General features: G+C 56.8%; 1 protein-coding gene across 1 annotated transcript; it reads left to right on the forward strand.

The window, feature by feature from the left end:
• The first annotated feature begins 9,931 nt into the window (after nucleotides 1-9,931).
• On the forward strand, nucleotides 9,932-18,714 carry AGPAT2 (1-acylglycerol-3-phosphate O-acyltransferase 2). The gene is made up of 6 exons (XM_066201485.1): nucleotides 9,932-10,148; nucleotides 13,582-13,715; nucleotides 14,111-14,286; nucleotides 14,419-14,514; nucleotides 16,006-16,078; nucleotides 16,532-18,714. The coding sequence occupies exons 1-6, from the start codon at nucleotides 9,961-9,963 to the stop codon at nucleotides 16,681-16,683; spliced, it is 819 nt and encodes a 272-aa protein (XP_066057582.1). The 5' UTR covers nucleotides 9,932-9,960; the 3' UTR covers nucleotides 16,684-18,714.
• Nucleotides 18,715-18,729: the final 15 nt, after the last annotated feature.

Genomic DNA, 18,729 nt, shown 5'->3' on the forward strand with positions numbered 1-18,729 from the left:
CCCATCTACCGGCGCAGCCCACTCGAGGATCTCATCCCCACGCCCACCTCACATTCCGGGGTTCCACCCACTCGGGGATCCCATGCCCAGGCTCGCCCCACCACACAGGGGCTCTCCCAGCCCTGGTTGGTGATCCTGGCAGAGCAGGGAGTTGCCCCCAGCACTCACAGCAACCCCAGGTTTATTAAAAGCCATTTCGGGTGACAGACGGCCAGACTCCCTCCTCGTTACCCATAGCAGGTAAGCTGTGAGCACAGCTCGGGGGCTGCATCCCCTCAGGTCTGAGCCCTGCCATCACCGCTGCTCCTTCTCCTCCTCGCTGTGTCCTTTCCCCACCCTGAAGGCCAGCAGCAGCACTGGCTCGTCCTCCCTGTTTGCACCGCGGCTGGGCAAGGAAACCTCGCAAGACAGGGGCTGCTTTGTGTCCGACAGGCCAGGGACAGCCCCGTCCAGGGGGATCCGGTGTGCACAGGCAAGTTAGAGCAAGCAGGACTGAGAGCAAATAATGTGATGGGAAATGGTCTGGGAGACTCAGTCACGAGGTCATTGTTAAGATAATTCCTCGCCTGCTATCAGCAAATCTTCAGATTATCCATTTGCCCCCTTTTCGTGGTTCAGGTTGCTCCTTCCTTTTGAATTTGGCTCAAAGTGACCTTTGAAAACAAGCTGGTCGCTTGGAGCCCAGATCCCCGCTCAGTGTGAGTGCCAAGCACCGAGTAATCAGGGCCTAATGAGCAAAAGCCTTTGCTGGATTAATCCAAATAGTGGTGATGAATAAGGAGCATCACACAAAAGTGACTGAAACCTCCCAAATCCTGCAGCGTGTTTGCTGATGCTTTTAACCCCGCGGAGGTCCCTGCTGCTCCAGCGCTGTGCCCTGACCTCTGTGTGGGCTGGGCTGACATTGCCCACGGCGCTGCTGCGGTGACAGGGACGATGAACGTCACCCACAGCCTCCATCCAGGCAGGTTTTACCATCCCTCTGAAGCCAGGATGGTTCTCCAGCAGGTTCTTATTTTTAGTGTTAATTAAGACAGGAAAAAAGAAGAGCCTCTGAGATTTATTTTTGACGGTGGGGTTGGTAATTTGGGAAACAGCAGGGACAGGAAGGTGCATTGCTGGATGCATTCCATGCTCCCTGCTCACCCTGCTCCTGCAGCTCCTTGGGACTTGAGCCCTGATTTTGGAGGCCAAGAGTGGGGGAAGAATCCTCGATGGAGACTGGAAATGACACACCTGGGCCAGGGCTGAGGGTGGCTTGAAATCCACAGAATTCTGCTGCAGGGCTCTGCAAAATTCAGGGGCGGATTGTCCGGCGAATCTAATTAGGAATGAGCAGACCTTCCCAAGCTGTAACATGCCAAGTAATTAAGTGATTAGTATTGATTGTTAGAATGCCTAATGAGCAGTTATCACTGAATGATTAATTAATCCAATCAAAAGAGTAATAAAAATTCCGCAGGTGTGATGATACCTCATACTCAACGCAAAGGGAAGGGAGATCTCTCCCCACGGTGCCCATCTCCGGTTTCTATCCCAGGCACCTGGCACCAGGGGTGAACTGCCGTGCAAGGGATCTCTCTCCTCCCCAAAATCCCCCTGGCACTGCCAGGATGGCCTCCAGCATCAGGCAGGCACCCAGAGCTGTGCAGCTCGAAGGTGAGGAAAATGGTCCCGCAGGCGCTGTCAGCATCCAGAAGATGCCGGGATCAGCCAATGCTCATCTCCTCCCTGGGAATTCTTTCACTCGCTGCCTTGATTAAGTCGCTTCAGTTTCTCCTGGTCAAAGCCCTGTTAATCCCAGCTAAGCCCGCAGCGTGCCGCAAGCTGGCCTCTGATCACTTCCCTGCCAGGCGGTGGCTCTGCGGGCACGTCCCCAAGAGCACCGTGCCCTCGGGACATGGGAGCTCGCAGGGCAGCCCCAGCCTTGGAGCGGTCATTTGCTGGCCCGTCATATTTACCTGACTAAATGATAAGGAGTAAACGATCTCCAGCCAGAGCTAACAGCAGTGCAGAGCAGCCCCGACTCGTGAGCAGCGACCCCCAGCCATCCATCCCTCCAGAGCACGCTGTGCCGCCCACCTTCCTCTGGGTGGGATGCCAGAGTTGGGTGACAGCTGGGACATCCCAATGCCCAGACATCACCCGCAGTGCCCAGAGCTGCTGCTCGGCAGCGGGGTGCAGGACCCCGAACACGCTCACCCCCCTCTCCTCTGCCATCAGGATCAGCCCCATGGCCACAAACCAGAGGGATTTCTGCCCCGGGCAGGCTGCGATGGCACCCGGCATTCCCAGGCAGCGCCGCAGCTCCGGAGATGATGGATCCGGGCTTTAATGCTCTTTTCTGTGCATCTTTGAAGGATTTGAGGCTGATCGCCCGCGCTTCCTGCGTGGCATCCACAGCTGGCTCTGCACAGCCCGTCAGCTGCCTCTGCTGCCTGCCGGGTCCTGCCGGGCTGAGCGCAGCGGTTATAATTAGAAATGCTAATCAGCTCTTGTGTTTCTGGCTTGACAGCCCTGCCACCCCCAGCACAATCTTCCCTCCAATCTGTCCTGTGCTCGCCCCCTCCGCTTCCTCTCCAAATCCCTGCTACTTGTAATTAAGCACTACGAAGTTAAGGGGGGGTTGAATGGCGGTGCTGGGGCTCGTTGGATGTTTTGAGCCAGGATTGCAGCCCCCACAGAGCTCCTGGCTTGCTGGGAACTGTTTGGGGGTCTCACCCTTCATTCACCACCATCCCCTTGAGTTCAGGACCCACCAGGGATGTCCCTGAACTATGAGGTGGAAGCTCAAGGGCTCTGCAGGCAGTGCTGGGGTTAAAGGCACAGGGTGGTGGCTGTGGCTGGGAGCCCTGCGGTGCTGGCTCTGGAAGGGGAGCTTCTCTCATTGGGATTTCCATCATGTGCCAACCGTGGGCGCTTCCCAGCCAAGGAGGAAAGGGAGCTTGCAAAGGAGCTCGGAGAAGGGGGCTGAGCAAGCAGATCCCTGCACTGGCTTAGATTATGGAGTTATTCATCATCAGGTCTTGCTCTGGGAGACACAGCTCCGGGGATTCCTCCCTCACCGGTGCCCACAGACAGCCCCTGCCAGTCCCCAGCCCCTCCACATGAGAGCCAGGGTACAGCTTTCACCCTGGGCATTTGGCTCCCCAAGTCAGGCCTGGCCAGGGAGACATCCCTTGGAGCAGGCAGAGGGCCCAGCTGGCCTCAGAAGAGACAGAGAAGCACAGGTGGGATGAGCAGCTCTGGACACAGCTTTTAAGTCAGCCTTCATCTCCCTGTTCATCAGCTTCAGTGAGGAGAGAGGGTACAGTTTGGAGGGTTGGTGTGCAGAAGGTTTTCAAGAAGGCAGTGGCTGTGTGAGCAAAAGAGACAACCCCCCCTCCCCCCCCCCTCTGCCCAGGGGCCTCACGCTTCACCTGGGACACATCTGCTCACTGCAGCATCTCCCAGGATGTGAATCAACAAAGGGCTCTCCCTCCTCAGCACAGTTTCTCCTCGGAGAAAGGGAAATAAAGAGAAACAAGGAGTTATCACAAAAAGAGCGCGGGAGGGGCAGGGCATGGTGGTTTCAATGACGATGCACTCGTGAAAAGGCACCAGCAGCACAGGCAGCTGACTGGGAAAGCTCTGGGGAGAAGTCAGATTGGATTTGTCATGACTAATTGACTCCCTCCAGCACTGTGGTCCAGCTTTCATGCATGGCATGAGCAGGGTCCCAAGCATCCAGGAATTAATGAGGGTCTGACCCTGTCTGCTCAGCCACTTGAGTTTTGCCAGTGCAGACAGCTGGCTTAAGAGGCCCTTTTATCCTCTACATATCAGATCAATTTGGATAGTTATAATCTAGTCCTGGTGAAAGCTCGGAGCAGACTTTATTGCCCAACCAGCTCAAAGAGAAAAAAAGCAAGCAAGAGGGAGAGGTCATGCTGAACTATTGATTGTGCTGCTTCCAGATTGGCCTCAGCAGAGAGCTCACCCGGGACAGTTTGCCTCTATCTCCTGCTAATGCTGCTCCATTGATCTTCTGTGACAGGCGGCAACTACAAGATTTTTTGAGGTTGGAGTCATTAAGAAGCATTAATCAATAACAGAGGAAACAGAGAAAGAGCAACTGTTTGTTTCACGCAGACGTATTCCCCGTGTGGATTTTAGCCCGTTGAGGTGTGCGTGGTTTATTTCCAGGGAGGCGTGCCAGGAAAAGAATTCACCTGGACTCTGGCACTTGGAGGAGATCCTGAGCCAGTTGCAACACACTGGCAGCTCCAGCAGGGCTGTGCAATGAGAGGACAGCACCTGGGCAGTTTGTGGCATCCAATTCCAGCTACCTTGGCACCCTACCCAGCAGTTGCCCAGACCCTCTGTTCCCACACAGGTGCCTCAGGAAGAGACGGGTACTGATTTCACATGCCCAAAGACCTGGGTGCTGGTTTCACGTTGTGCTTCTACTAAGCAAAGCTGCTGCCTGGCCGTGGTGCAGCCAATCCCTGCAGCCTGTTCCAGGATCCAGCCCTGTGTGAGCTCAGCCCCAGCCCAAATTCATTCCTGTGGCAAGACCGGAGTTGTTCACAAGAAAAACGGTCTTTGTGCTGAAAGCACCGCGGGCTGCTCCGCTCCCTCCCGCCCTGCCCAACGGTGTCAGTACATTTCCACTGCTCCATGGTGGCACACGCCTTTTTCTCCTCCAGGAGCTCCTGTGCTCAGCACCAACAAGTGTGTGTGCAGGTGCTGGAGCCCATTTTCCCTTGGAGAGGCAGAGAAGGGGGCAGGAGCCCAGCTCAGGAGCAGGAGGATGGGATCATCTTTAAAGGTGGTGGTTCTGGCACCAGCAGAGCAACCAGCGGCATTTGGGGTGATGTGGGGCTGGGGCGGTGCTGCAGCTGCCCATGGCTGAGCTCAGCTCCAGGAGCAGCCCTGTGACACAGAAATGATGTTGAATTCTACACCTGGACTTAGCCCAAAGGCCCTTTTGTCCTGCTGTGTGCCACAGAGCTGGCACACCCTGTGGCACAGTGCTGGCAAGTCTGGCAACCCGGGAATGCCACACTCAGCCTGGGGAGAGAGCAGGGCAGCACACAGAACGTGCCGCGGGATACTTCAGAGGAAGGAAAATGTCCTTCAGGAGGCAGGGATGGAGATCCTAGTGGAAATCAGTGTCCCTTTCTGGGCACACCTTGCCTCGACTCCCAGAGCCCCAGTGTCCCAATTTGCAGTGGTCAGTACTGCAGATCCCCAGGGAAACAGGATCTTCCCAGTTCCTGTAATTACAGCCATACATCCCCAGCACAGGGATCAAGGGCTGCAGGAGAGGATTGCTGGTTCAGGTTGCACTGGTGGGGCACACACAGCCCATAAACACCTGGCAGTCCAACCCTGGAGACACACCCAGAGCTCAGCACCACCGGCTGAATCCAGATTAATCCAGTGGGATTCATTATGGGAGTCCAGACCAGGTGGACTCTATGGGAATGTGGGACATGCAACAAACCCCTCTCCAGTCCCAGGCTGTCTACCAAGAGAAGCCCTTGGCTCACAGCTCTGCCTTCCCTGCTCAGTCCATCAGTCTCCAGCCACCCAGCCCCTTCCACCAACACAAAATCTATCAGAGACAATTTGATTTCCTTTATTTACGCATGACATTTGGGAGAAAGCCTAATCGTATTGCAACTTGGAAAAAAAAATGTGATTCCTGTTTTACATCCTTGTGCCTGAAAGAGCTCGAGAGCTGCAGCCAGACAAGATGTCCTGTACTGGGCACACTCATTTCTGAGCATGGTGCACAGACCATGAGGTGCAGGGGGATTTCCAGCCTGTGGTTACAAACGTAAATGCAACACTAAGATCTGGAAGTCTCGTGCTTTTGCTACCTCGTGTTTTTGGCAAAGTCTGCCAGGAGTGAAAAAAAAAAAAAAGAGCAAGTGCTGGGGGGCTTGGTGGTGTGTTAACCCCAGCTGCAATCCCTGCCTGATGTGCGCTGGCTCTGCAGACACCAATCCTCAGCCTCACTGGTAGCCCTGGCACTTTGTGGGGTGCTGCTGTGGCATTGCTCTGTGGATCAGCATCCTGCCTTGTGTCCTGCGTGGATTTAAATCCACACCTGGCTGGCCTGAACCGCCCTGCAGATGATGTCTTACTTTTTCAATAGAGTTGAAGGTGAGTAAAGGTTACAGGAAGGAAGGTTCAGATTATTTAACAGCCTTTTAAAACACGTTTCTCTGTTAATTGCCTCTTCCCAGAGCCAAAGTCCCTTGGGCTCTTTGCCTTTCCAGTGGCCAGTGGAGGCTGTGCCTGCCGAAGCTGGGGCAGTTTAGCAATCTCATGCTTCTGGTTCTTGTGCAAAGCTCTGTTGCGAGCGGGGAGCTGCAGCGCTCACGCTGAAACCACGCTGAGTCACCAGCCGGTCCCTCCCCAAGTGTTTACTCTGTTGTCACCAGAGCGCTGACGTGTGATTACCGAGGAGCCCGGCAACCACAGGGAGCGTGGCCATGGAGCCAGTGTGGAGGCTGAGGGTCAGGCTGATGCTCTGCCCCTGCCACTGTGGGCTCATCCTGAGCTTCCCTTGCTGCCCACACAAGGAGCAGCAGGAAAATTTCACCTTTCACCTCCCATGTGCCCATTTCCCTGTCCCAGGCGACAGGGAAATGAGATTCACCCACATCCTTTGCACAAGCTGCTGTTAGCACCATCCTCACCAAGCAGACTGTGGTGTACCCGACCAGGGCAAACCTCTTCATCCTGTCTTTGCCAGGATGACACTTCCAGGAAAATTGATGCCAGCCAGTGATGTCAGCCCTTGGGGCAGCCTTGCTTATGGGTGCAAACAAGGTCCAGGTTCCCAGCCTGCAGCCCTGCCCGTGTGGGAGAGTTACACAGGGCAGACACGTCAGTGCTGTGATGCTGGGCTGCCCTGTGTACCCTGAGCTACACAGAGGTGACACACAGTGACACCACGCTCTGACACATCTCCCAGAGCCAGCGATAATTCAGACAGGTGTAGAGGGCAGGGGATAGATCAGTGGAGATGGATGGATGGATGGATGGATGGATGGATGGATGGATGGACGGACTTACAGAGGTCTGGAAGGAGTTATAGCAGATGTGTGGACCACCTCAGTGTCCCCAAGCCCCTGACAATGGAGGCTGCTGTGCAGCACCCAGCACGAGGGGTTGGTGCTGAGGAGTTTGTACAGCCCACGGCTCCATGCTCTCAGCCCTTCCTGTGAGGGCTCCCAGCCTCACACACACATGCCACGAAAAGGCCAGGAACGAGGATGTTTGGCTGGCTGCTTCCTCCTCCCCCCCCCCACTTTAATGTCACCAAACCCAGCTGCTGCTTTCAACACACGGCCCTTGGCAGGAGGCAAAGGGAAGCAGGCCGATGAGCTGCCAGAGGCGCCGTGGGAAGCCAAGGGCAGAGGCAGGGTGAGGCAGCATGAGGGAGATTTTCCACAAATGCAGCCTTCCTTCAGCACAGCCGGCATCTCCAGAGGGTCCTGCCGAGCACCCACCCACCCAGCCCTGATCCTCCTGCTGCTCTACAACCTGCTCAGCCAGGAGATGGACACATTTCTCTTTCCTTCCTACCCCTCCGAGTATTTTCCCTCTCTTCCCTTCTCCATATGTGGGAGATATTCTCCCTGGCTCTGTTTCTTTTCCAGTCAGAAGCTAGTCATCCACAGGGAGGTCACGTGTTGTTGCCAAGGGAAGCAATAAATTTAGGCAAATAAAAGATAAAAGAACACAGCCAGAATATTCTAAGGCAAGGGTAACGCTTTGGGCTGCATGGCTCTTCATGGACCCAGGCACAGAAATCCCACCAGCAGCAATGCTCCGTGGACCCTTCTGCTTGGCACTTGATGGGTTCTTGCTCCTGCCAGGGATTCTGGGCCCTGCTCAGCTACACTACCTGCAGGGCACCCTTCCACCATGTTTAAATAATCCAGTCAGTAGTTTAAATATGCGAAACACACAGCACAATCTAGCAAACCAGAGTTTTTGGGGAATTTGGACCTGCTTCATCCTGGCTGCCGACGCTTGGGAGGACAGGGATGGGGTCACCTTTGCCTCTGCCCCAAAATGGCCATGTTTCAGGGTGATGAGGTTGATCCTCGTGTTGCACAGCGGGCAGAGGCTCTCAAGCCTTTTCCATCAGGCAGTTTGTTATGAAAATGTTAACGCACAGGCTGTCGTCATCTGGCAGCACCACTGCCTGCCTTATGAAATAACTCAGCGTGACAGCTCTGCTTGCTCGCAGGCAGGCCCATGTCTGGCTTCTAATCTGGCATCAGAAAGCGCTCCCCTTCCTTGAGCTGCAGACTAATATTAAATGTTTCATTTGCATTACTCCAGATAACGCGCTGGAGAGCGTGGGGAGAAGGGGACGGCAGCCAAGCTCCTCCAGGAGCCCACACGTGGAGCATTGCACCAACCCCGCCATGCCGGATCCGTTCACTCCGCTCGCCGCCGGCACCGCGGCCCTGCCGGAATTTACATTTCAGATTCCCGACATCAGCCAGAGTTTATGAGCTCGGCGGATTTGCCCCGGTGACAGATCACCAGGGATGTTCCTTCCGTGTCGACAAAAGCGAAAAGTCATGAGGATAACACAGAATCGCTCCGGGCCCAGCGTCTGCTCGGCTGCAAAGGTCTCGGTGACTTCCCAGGCATATGTTGGCTGGCACGGCGCTGGAGCCAGGCTCCCTGAACAGCCCACACGGCACAGGCAGCGGGGATTAATCTAATGCTGTGTGGAGATGCTAATACAATAAGGGCTCTTTGTGGCATTAGCTGCAATCATGAGACCAGCTCTGAGATGTCATTGCCTGGCAGCTGTAGGGAGCGCCGACCGGGAGCTCTCCGTAGAGAAGGAGCTTGTCTCCTGCTCCCAGCCCTAAAGCTGCTGTGGGGCAGGGAATAGTGCAGGGAGCCCTCCCTTTTCTGGTGACAGTCGTTTGGGAACAGCACGCAACCTCTGTTGGTGAATCCAAGGACAGCTGAGGGAACAATGGGTATTTTAACAGAGCTAACATGTCTTGATTTTTCCAGGAGCTGCAGAGCTGTGGATGCCAAGGGGATGCTCAGAACCACAGGGTCCCATCTTACTCCAGTGGAGTCTCCACGGAGACTCGCAGGACTTTGGTTTCGCTATAAGAAAGTGTCGCAAAACCAGCCGAGGTCAATGAATGGTTTGTGTTGGTTCCAGCAGATGCTTTCGTCAGCCTTTGAACCCACAGAGCTTCAGGGCCTGATTCTATCCTAACGCCAGTGCCAGCAGGGAAAGCTCCATCCTGCTCAGCACGTTTGTGCCGCTGGAAAACCAGCATTAAGCACCAGCAGAGAAGGTGGGCGAGGGTCTGTGAGGGTCCCCAGATCTCTCCCTGAGGGACACAAACTTCCTCACAGCATGGAGGACCCCAAAGCCTTTCCACGGCACCACACAGGCAGTGAAAATTCCCCACGTGGCACCCACAGGGCTCCACGCGGGAACCAAAACTCCATACGGTTCCATGAGGGTCCCAAACTTCCACAGGGCTCCATGAGGGTCCCAAACCCCACACAGGGCTCCATGAGGAAACCAAACCCCCCACACAGGGCTCCATGAGGGTCCCAGACTTCCACAGGGCTCCATGAGGGTCCCAAACCATACACAGGGCTCCATGAGGGTCCCAAACTCCCCACACAGGGTTCCGTGAGGGTCCCAAACTCCCACAGCCCTCGATGAGGGGACCAAACCCCCACAGGGCTCCACGAGGGGACCAGCGTCCTGCCTCCCCTGGCCATGGCCACCCGGGCCCGCCCGGGCGCCTGAGGAATCCCCGCGGCACCGGGAACGTTCCCCGACCGCCCGTCCCGCCCCGTGAGGGAGCGGCGGGGCGGGCCGGGCCGCCCACATAAGGCGGGCTCAGCGCGGGGCTACCCGGGGGGAAGGCGGCAGTAGCGGCCGGTCCGGGTGGAGCCGTCATGGAGCTGGGCTGGCTGCTATGGGGCACTGCCGTGCTGCTGCTGCTGCACGTCCTCATGGAGCTCAGCCCCACCGTCAACTTCGCGCTGCGCATCAGCTTCTACTGCCTGCTGTGCCTGGTGTCCTCGGCGCTGGCGGCCGTCGCCTGCCTGCTGGTCAACGGCGGCCGCACCGTTAAGAACATGAGGTGAGGGGGCACCGCGGGGAGCGGGCGCTGCGGACAGCGGTGTCACCCCCCCCGCCGCCGCTGCCCGGAGCCTTTGTCACATCGGTGGCAGCGCAGCTCCTGGGGTCAGGCTCAGGGGGGGCTGTCCTGGCCCGTGGCTTGGGGATGAAGCGCCTGGAATGTGGCGGAGTTGGCTTTTTTTTGGGGGGGGGAAAGCCACAGGAGAGAGAGCGGTGTTGGATGAGAGTGGCGGAGCGCCGGAGCGGGCTGCCCATGGGGTGTTGAGGAACTACCTGTCTGGAGACATTCCAAACGCGCCTGTGTCACTGGGTGACCCTGCCTTGGCAGATGGAACCGATCTCTAGGAGGTCCCTTTGGATCCTGACAATTGGGTGGTTGTGTTTGGGGTGTTCCCTGCCCCAGGAGCAGAGGCTGGCAGGCTGTGTGCAGGGCACAGCTCTCCTGCAGCTGCTGTCAGGCGCTGTGTCCCCTGACAGGACATCTGTGGCCAGGGCCAAGGGGCTGCTGTCATCCAGCACCTCCTCTCCATGCCAAGCTACATTCTAAGGGCAGAGCTGGCGCTTCTGCTGGCAGCACAGGACAGCTCATTTCCCTTTTGCTCTCCCCTAGGCAGCTTTTTTTACCTGTGCTGACCGTGTTATATGGATGCAGGGGAAAGGAGAGCCTTAACACATCCTTTAGGATCAAAGGTTGGCAGCATCTCAGCAGGTGGAGCTTGGACTTTGCTTTGCAGTGCGGCTTTCAGTAGGGCTCAGGGCAGAGGGAACGGGCACAGGACACTGATGTGTTGCCTTGAGGGATGTGCCCTGCCCATCCCAGCTGGTGCCGTGGCCCCAGGCAGTCTGCTCTGCTGTCTCCTGGCTCTCTCCAGCTTTGGTTGCCTTGGGTCGCTCAGGAGCAGCTTTCCAACGCTCAGCCAGCTCTGCATTCTCTGGGAGAATTTATGATCTCAGTGATGGAGACGCTTTTTATTCCCCCCCCCCTCCCCCCCCCCAAAAAAAATAAACCCTCTAAATTTTATGTAAACTTCAAGGAATTATTTGGGCACGAGAACTTGCGTTGGATAACTCCTCATGTTGAAACCCAGGGCTGAATTTTGGCCAGAACCGCCCTTTTCCTGTAACTTAAGCCTGTTGTTTCCGTGTAGTGGCACTGGCTGAAGATCCTGGTGATGTATCCCAGCCCTTGGGAGGTCCGTGGCTGAGGTGATCCAGTGAGTTCCTTATTTCTCCAACATCCCAGGCTGCTTATTCCAGCTTGGGAAAAGGGGCTGGAGCAGAGCATGTGCTGGTGGACAGACAGTGATAATAGTGTTGTTGCCTGGCGCAGAACACCCCGTTCTTGCTGTGCTGCTGGCTCCAGTGTCAAGCTGGTGTGACTTGGAAGAGGTTACCCAGACTGTCTGATAGAACTGTTTATCTGTGGTAAAACATCTTGCAAGAGCTTCCAATCTGGTAAGCAGACTTCAGCAGTCCTTGAAAATCAGAGTATCCTAAACAAGCCTCTGTGACTGGCTGTGCAGCAGAGCACGTGAATCTGGGGGCTGCTGGCTTTCCTACTCAGACTGTTAGGGATGCACTGAAAAGTCCCTGTCATTTTTGTGCTCCTTGTGTCTGGCAGTAAGTGCACTGGTTTTACAGCTCTCTGCTCGGGTTGTTGATTCCAGCTGGGAAGCTGCTTATGGGGTCGGAGAGGACTCAGATCCATCCTTTAACCCTGTGGGTGACGTGGCCAGCCCAGCAGGGCTGCTGGTCACCCCATCCTTCTTTGCCTGCTCTGAGCTCTGCCCCTTTGCCTCTTTCAGCGGCTCACGCCACATCTTGTGCAAGGAAAGTCTGTCCCCGGGCTGGCAGGAGGAAGCTGGATGGTTGCTCTTGAGTAATGTGTAACCAGCCTCTCCCAGCAGCCGCTGAGCACCGTGACTTCCAGAGCGGTGACCTCTTTTTTGGTTGGCAGGCAGAAGGGAGGAGAAGTGTGATGTAGGTCACCCTGGTGGCCTGGCATCCCCCATGACCTCACTGGTTCGTGTCACCCTGCCTCTTCACACCTGTAACCGTGTCTGGTCACCTGGACTGCACCCCTGTAACCTTGGAGCGGGCTGTGGAGCTCGGGAGCTCAGCATTCCACGCACCTCCCTGGGTGTGGCTCTGCAGCAAGTGAGGACTGATAGCAGTGTCACCTCGGGGCATTGGCCTGGCCTGAACTCCGGTGTCACAGCCAGCTCTGGTGGCCTGCGCAGGGGGACACCCCACGGAGATGTGACCCCTGCTGTGGATAGCAGCAAGCTGGGTGAAGTCCTGTGGCTCAAGAGTTTATGGAGGTTTTTGGAGAGCAGATGCTAGGAGCTGCTGCCAAGCCAGGATGAGAAACTGTCCAGGTGCCCACCTCCCACCTGAGTGACAAGGATGCTTCTCAGGGGGATGGTGCTGCACAGTTCCCAAGCTGGAGCCTTTGGTGGGGACAAAGCTGGCACTGTCCCTCAATCTCCTGCTGCAGGAAGGAAAGCTCCATCCCCTGTCTGCCAGGGAGAAGGTGGCCCTGAGGCAGGACATCCAGGTGCTTGCTGGAGGGCAGGTCAGCTCTGGAATCTGCTCTAGGGGAGAGCAGGGCCAAGCTGGTGGCTGTTCCTGGTAGCGTTGTTCACGTGCAGGCTCCTCTGCCACCTGTCCTGGGAAATGGCTTCTCCCTTGCCCAAAATAGCCCCTGTGTTCTGGCAGCTTCTGCCTGTGTCCTTTGGCCTAGCTGGAGAGTCCCCAAGTCCCCAGGTCAGGGGGTGGCATAGATGGTGCCTGCTCCTGTGGGATGTCAAGGGCATGGAAATGTGCTCCAGTGTTGACATGGTTGAGTGGAACTGCTGGAGTCTCCCAGGTGGGAAGAACTGGGAGCTCTGTCAGACCTGTAGATCCACTGGGGAAGGGCAGAAGCTTGAGCATGGGTTTGCTTGGGGGCACCCAGCCTCTGCCAAGCCTTGTGGGGAGCAGCCTGTTTGCTGCCTGCATCCTTGCCTTGTGCAGGGAAGTGTTTCTTATCTTCATTCCCCTCCTTCTTTGGGCACCCTGGTTTGTTTCTATCATTGAGCAGCATCTTCCAGCACTGCAAGGAGCAGACCTGGCAGAGCCTTCCTTGGGTGTTGGGTGTGCTGGGGAGTGGCAGCTCCTGGAGAATTGTTTGAAGGACTTGTGGGGCCCTGCTGTGTGCAGGAGGAAGAGCCTGGTAGCACTGGGGCAGCCCAGAACCGTGGCACTGAACAGGGCAAATGAGCAGCGCTCCTGGAGCACGTGAGACCCTGCGGGGGTGACATCTGGGTGGACCACAGCACAAATAAGACTGGAGGATCTTTGTCCTAGAGATCTTCTTGTCTCCTTCCACCCCCACTGGGTATTGCAGCCCCTGCCCTCCCTGCCCTGCTCCTGACTGCTTTTCTCTTCTGCAGAATCATCAGAGCTTTTGTCAGGCCCTTCAAGTATTTCTTTGGCCTGAGGTTTGAGGTGAAGGGACTGGAGAACTTCAAGGTGGAGGGCCCTGCCATCATTGTGTCCAACCATCAGAGCATCCTCGACATGATGGGTGAGGAGCTGGTGGGAGGGAAGAGAACATCTCTCCTGCTCACCATTGAGGGAAGTCCTGCTTGTTCCCCTGGTGCAGCTTCCCCATCAGTGCTGGTTGTGGGAAGGGTCTCCTGTCACTCTGAGCAATCCCACACCTGTGCAGCACCCCAGGTACTGCTGCCCTTGAGGTGCTGGCCCAGCATGTGTGCCAGTGGCCCTGGGGCTGGGGAATGACCCTCTGGGGGGTCCTGCAGCCCCCTTGCCCCACTAACTCTGCTGTGGGCCAAGCCTCCTGCTCTCAGAAGCCGGGAGAGAAGCAAGGCACCAGCCTGTCCCTGGTGGCCCTGTCCCTGTCCTCCCTGAGTGCAGGCAGGGGGGGTGACCGCTGGGTCTTGCCCTCTGCCGTCCCACTAGGGCTGATGGAGATCCTGCCTGACAACTGTGTCCAGGTGGGCAAGAAGGAGCTGATCTACATGGGCAGCGTGGGGCTCATCATCTACCTGGGCGGCGTCATCTTCATCAACAGGAAGAGCACCAGCAGCGCCAAGATGGTGATGTCAGAGGTGGCCAAGACTATGGTGGCTGAGAACGTGAGTGTCACTGGGTGGGGTGGCACAGGGGGGATTGGGGGACTCCTGGTGCTGGCTCTTGGCAGAGCTGGCTGGTGTCTCCTGCCACTGCGAGTGGATTTCTGGAGCGGAGCCTTGTCTCTCCACGTGCAGGTGAAGGTGTGGGTATACCCAGAGGGCACGAGGAACTGCACTGGGGATTTGCTGCCGTTCAAGAAAGGAGCATTTCACCTCGCTATCCAGGCACAGGTAACGCTGCTTTGCCCCTGCGTGGGCACCCTGAGTGCTTTTGCAGTGGCGCTGCACGCTGGTCGTGCAGTGTGCGGTTTGTTTGCTCTCAGATGAGCTGTGTTCCCAGGTAACACCCACTCAGGTAAACAAGTGGTGCCAGAAGTGCTGCCCAGCAGCAGCCAAGAGCCTTTTCCGTCCCCTCTGGGCACGAGCTGACCCTGGGCATGAGTGGCTGCAGACAGTGGAGAATTGCCCTGTCCTCTCTCCTGCCTGCCTCAGTCCTGGTCCCCTCTGGAGGGAGGAGTGTGAAGGACAGGCACACTTGATCCCTCTCTCCAGGCTTTCCTGGCAGCATGGCAGGGCACTGCCTGTGCCCAGAGGTTCCTGGGGGGCATGGCTGCAGCCCAGAGCTCGCTCCTGGCAGGGAGCCCAGTGGATTCTTTCCCGGGGAAGCCCAAAGCTGTCGATTCATTCCTCAATCCCCCAGGTTGCAATAGTGTAGTGGTGATTCAGGATTGTTAATTCTTTGTGCTTTAGAGCAACATCTGGGCTTGCTCTGTGTGAAAATAGCTGCTGCCTCCCTGGCAGCCATATGGCAGCTCTTGGCATGTCTTTTCTCTCCAAAATGACAGCATCCATGAGCAGTTAGTGGGGGAGCAGGCAAACAGCTTCAGCCAGCCGGAGCTGTCTCAGGAGCAGGGTGCTTGCCTGGGCGCAGTGCTGGGGCAGTGTGCCAGACACTGGGATGACTTGAGGCCTCAGGGGAAACTGGTTTCCCCAGGAGAGGTGTTACAGCAGGGATTTTGGGGAAGGGAAGAGGTGCCAGCTGTCTCACAGGGTTCCTTTGGCCAAGCCCAGGGTGTAGTCTGTGCTGTACCATCCCCATTCCTGCCTGGGTGATGCAGCCAAGGCAGAGCCTGGCAGCTGCTGGGAGGAAAGGATGACATGGAGCTGGTCCCCGCCTCTGCTACACCCCCCTGAGTCACCAGCTGTAGATCCTGGCTGTGTTACCAGCACTGGAACAACAGCTCTGCCTGCCCTCCTGGCCCTGTGTCTGTCTGAAGCTTCCCCAGGAGAAATTGATAACAACTGGTGACTCCTTTTCTTAGAAACTGAAAGCAGAGCAGCCAGCCTGCCCCAGTCACGTGCCTGTACAGCAGGCAAGGCTTGTCAGAACAGGCAGCCTGCAGTGCTTGATTGCAGGACAGAAAATACCTGGGGTTTGGAGCCTCACTTGGGTCAAGGAGCCCTAAAAGCCAGTGCTGAGCTGGGGCTGGAGTGGAACTTGGCCCTGGTTCCTTGAATTCCCCTGTGCCTTGAGTTTTTGGGGAGTGGTTTTGATTCCATTTGACTGCTGGTCGTTCCAGCCTTTTCGTGGGGCTGTGTGTGCCCTGCGTGTCTGAGAGCCAGGCCGGATCAGCTCTGCTGTGTGGTATTTGCTGCCTGTCTCTGGCCTGCCCTGAGCTGCTGAAGTGCCAGTAACTCCTCTTTTTTCTTCCCTTCCCCAAGGTCCCAGTGATCCCTGTGGTGTATTCCTCCTTCACCACCTTCTATAACCCAAAGACGAAGCTATTTACATCAGGTAACAAAGAGTCACTTGGAGACAGGGTTGCTGTTGTCCCGTGTGGAGATCTGGCTCCCGAGGGCGTGGGAGGGAAGCAGAGCTGGGGTGAACAGGAGGAGCCCTGCTGGGAGATGTTTGGAGAGAGTTCAAAGCACTTGGCACCAGAGCCTGGGCTGGGTTAACTCAGGAAGGGCTGTAATTAAATGCATTGAGGGATGTTTTCATTAAAAATTGGTTACCACCTCCTGCTCTGGGCAGACTCTGGCTGGGATGGCAGTTTGGGGCACAGGGGGATTATTCTGGGTGGCACAGCTGTTGGAGCTGGGATCTGCCTGCTCCAGGGGTGGATGCCTGAAGCCCTGGGAGGAGGGGGTTGAGAGCTGTGCTGGGGCTGTCCAGGGTGGGGAAGAGGGCAGAGAACAGAGCTCCTGTGGCGTGTGGGCTTCTCACAGGCTCCTCTCTTGTCCCCAGGCAAAATCAAGGTCGAGGTTCTGCCTCCAATAGAGACCAAAGGGCTGACGTCAGACGATGTCACCGACCTCACTGACAGATGCTTCAGCACCATGAGGGAGACCCTCTTCAAGCTGTCAGGCCGTCCAGGCGAGGCAAAGGACTCATCCTAGAGGCTTCTCCAGTGCTGTCACCCTGTGGTGGTGGCTGTAGGGACCTGTCTGTTCTTGCCAAATACCGAAGGAACTTCTTCTCCTCTGCAGTGATTTCTGACTCTTGGGAGCACCACAGACTGGCACACACAAGGGTGTCAAAGCCAGCACTAAGGTTCCCCTTTGAGTGGATTTCTCTTCATTTTCTCACTTTGAAATGTCTCCTTTCTCTGAATTTCTCAGGCATCAAAATTTGTGCAACCAAAGGGCTCATGCAAATGACCAGAGAGGTGAGTTTCCCCCAGCTCTTGCAGCTGGCGCGGGGTGACAGCAAAAACCTGCCTGGAGCCTGAGCTCTGCCTCGTGTGACTGTCCCTGCACCTGTGTTCCTGCAGGCTCAGCTCGAGCTGGCCTGGCCCTGTGATGTCCCAGGTGGAAACCACCAGGCAGCAGTTTGTATCAGCACAAACCTTGATGCTCAAACAGGGCTGAGAACTGGCTGAAAAATCCAGATTTTGGCTTTTCAGCAGCACTTAGGGAGTGTGGTGTCCTCCCTGGACAGCCCAGAGCGCTCCCACCCACCAGTGGGACTCACGGGCCAGTCCCCTTGAGCTGCCCTTGTGTCACCACCGTGTCACTGCTGCCAGCTCCCTGCCGTGGCGGCGGCTCAGCCTGGTCACGTCGCGGTGCCTGCTGTTCCCCTTACGGAGGCAAAGGGCTCCGTGGCGTTGCTTTTGTCACTTGTCATGGTCAGCACTGGCCGAAAGATGGTGCCTGTCCCGCGTCTCTGCTGATCTGCGAGGCGGAGCTGCCGCTCTCCGGGGCCTGTAAAACCCCTGCGGGGCCACGGGGTGGGCGAGCTGCAGCTGGAACGGGGCTGGGAAGGCTTGCAAGGCTTCAGCTCCCCCTTTGGGGGGATATAAACCCCTTTCCCAGTCAGGTGAAAGGGGTTCCCCTGTGCTTTGGGGTGATGGACCAACAGAGCTCCTGGATCCCTGGCCGGGAGCTGTGGAATGTTGATGCCCTCGGAGGCTGGGTCAGGTCCAGGGCTCCTGTAGCTTTAGCTCCGCTGTTCATGGCATGGGGGACCTTGGGACAAGCCACCTGGGGCTACTCAGGTAACCAGCACACCCAGCTCCTGCAGCCTGCGTTGTGGAGTTGTGTTTGTCTGGCGTTTTGGGGCGAAAGCCTCAGCTGGGAAAGACAGGGAGCTCCGTGGAAGGAGCCTTTGGTGCTGCCAGGGGCTTCGTTGGAGGGGCCTCACAGTACAGACTCAGGGGATGGGAAGGGTCGGGGTGGTGGGAGGATGGGAACCAAACCAGCACTTTGTGAGAGGGGCAGATAAAGGGCTGTCATAGAGGGTTTAACCCAGGAGGGCCCTGGGAGGGCTCCTGGGGAGGGGAACCATGTCTGACTCCTCCTGGGAGGAGGGAGCAGTGCCTCTGTGTGCAGTTGTCTGCTGTTCACTTTTAATTGGGCTGAGAATGTTATGTGCTTTACAAAAAAAAAAAAAAAAAATCCAGGAAAAAGAAAAAAGAAATTACACCTTTGGTTATTTAAATAAAGAAGCCTCTTGGTCTTGTGTGGGGGCTGAGGGAGGAGGATGTGGGGTGCTGAGCCCTCAGCACTTGCAGGGGGGGGTTGGTGATGGAGGGGCAGGGGTGTCCTTGTCCCCAGCCTGTCCCCCCAGGCAGGAGGGCTGTTTTCACCCAGCCTCACTGGTGAGGCACCATCCCAAATCTGGAGCTCCTGGAGAGCAGCACAGGAGCTGCAGGGATGGGGCAGCCAGCTTTGCAGTACCTTTGCAGGCACCAGGGGCACCTGTCCCCTGTCGTGACACCTGCCTTGGGGCTGCAGGGACTTGTCCCCACCTTGTGACAACAAGCACAGGGAGCGAGGAGAGGCAGCTGCCCTGCCTGGGCCAGGTCTGTGCTCCACAGGGCAGACAGCACAGCCAGCCCTGTGCCAGCTGCTCCCTGGGAGATGCTATGCCAGGATAATGCTAAGGAAAAGCCAGGTGAAGCTGAACAGGTCACACACAGGCAGTCTGGCACAGCCAGGCACTCA

The sequence above is a fragment of the Chamaea fasciata genome, unplaced genomic scaffold (assembly GCF_029207755.1).
Source record: "Chamaea fasciata isolate MVZ Bird 193981 ecotype frontalis unplaced genomic scaffold, bChaFas1.0.hap1 SCAF_20, whole genome shotgun sequence".
In the NCBI taxonomy this organism is placed as follows: Eukaryota; Metazoa; Chordata; class Aves; order Passeriformes; family Sylviidae; genus Chamaea; species Chamaea fasciata.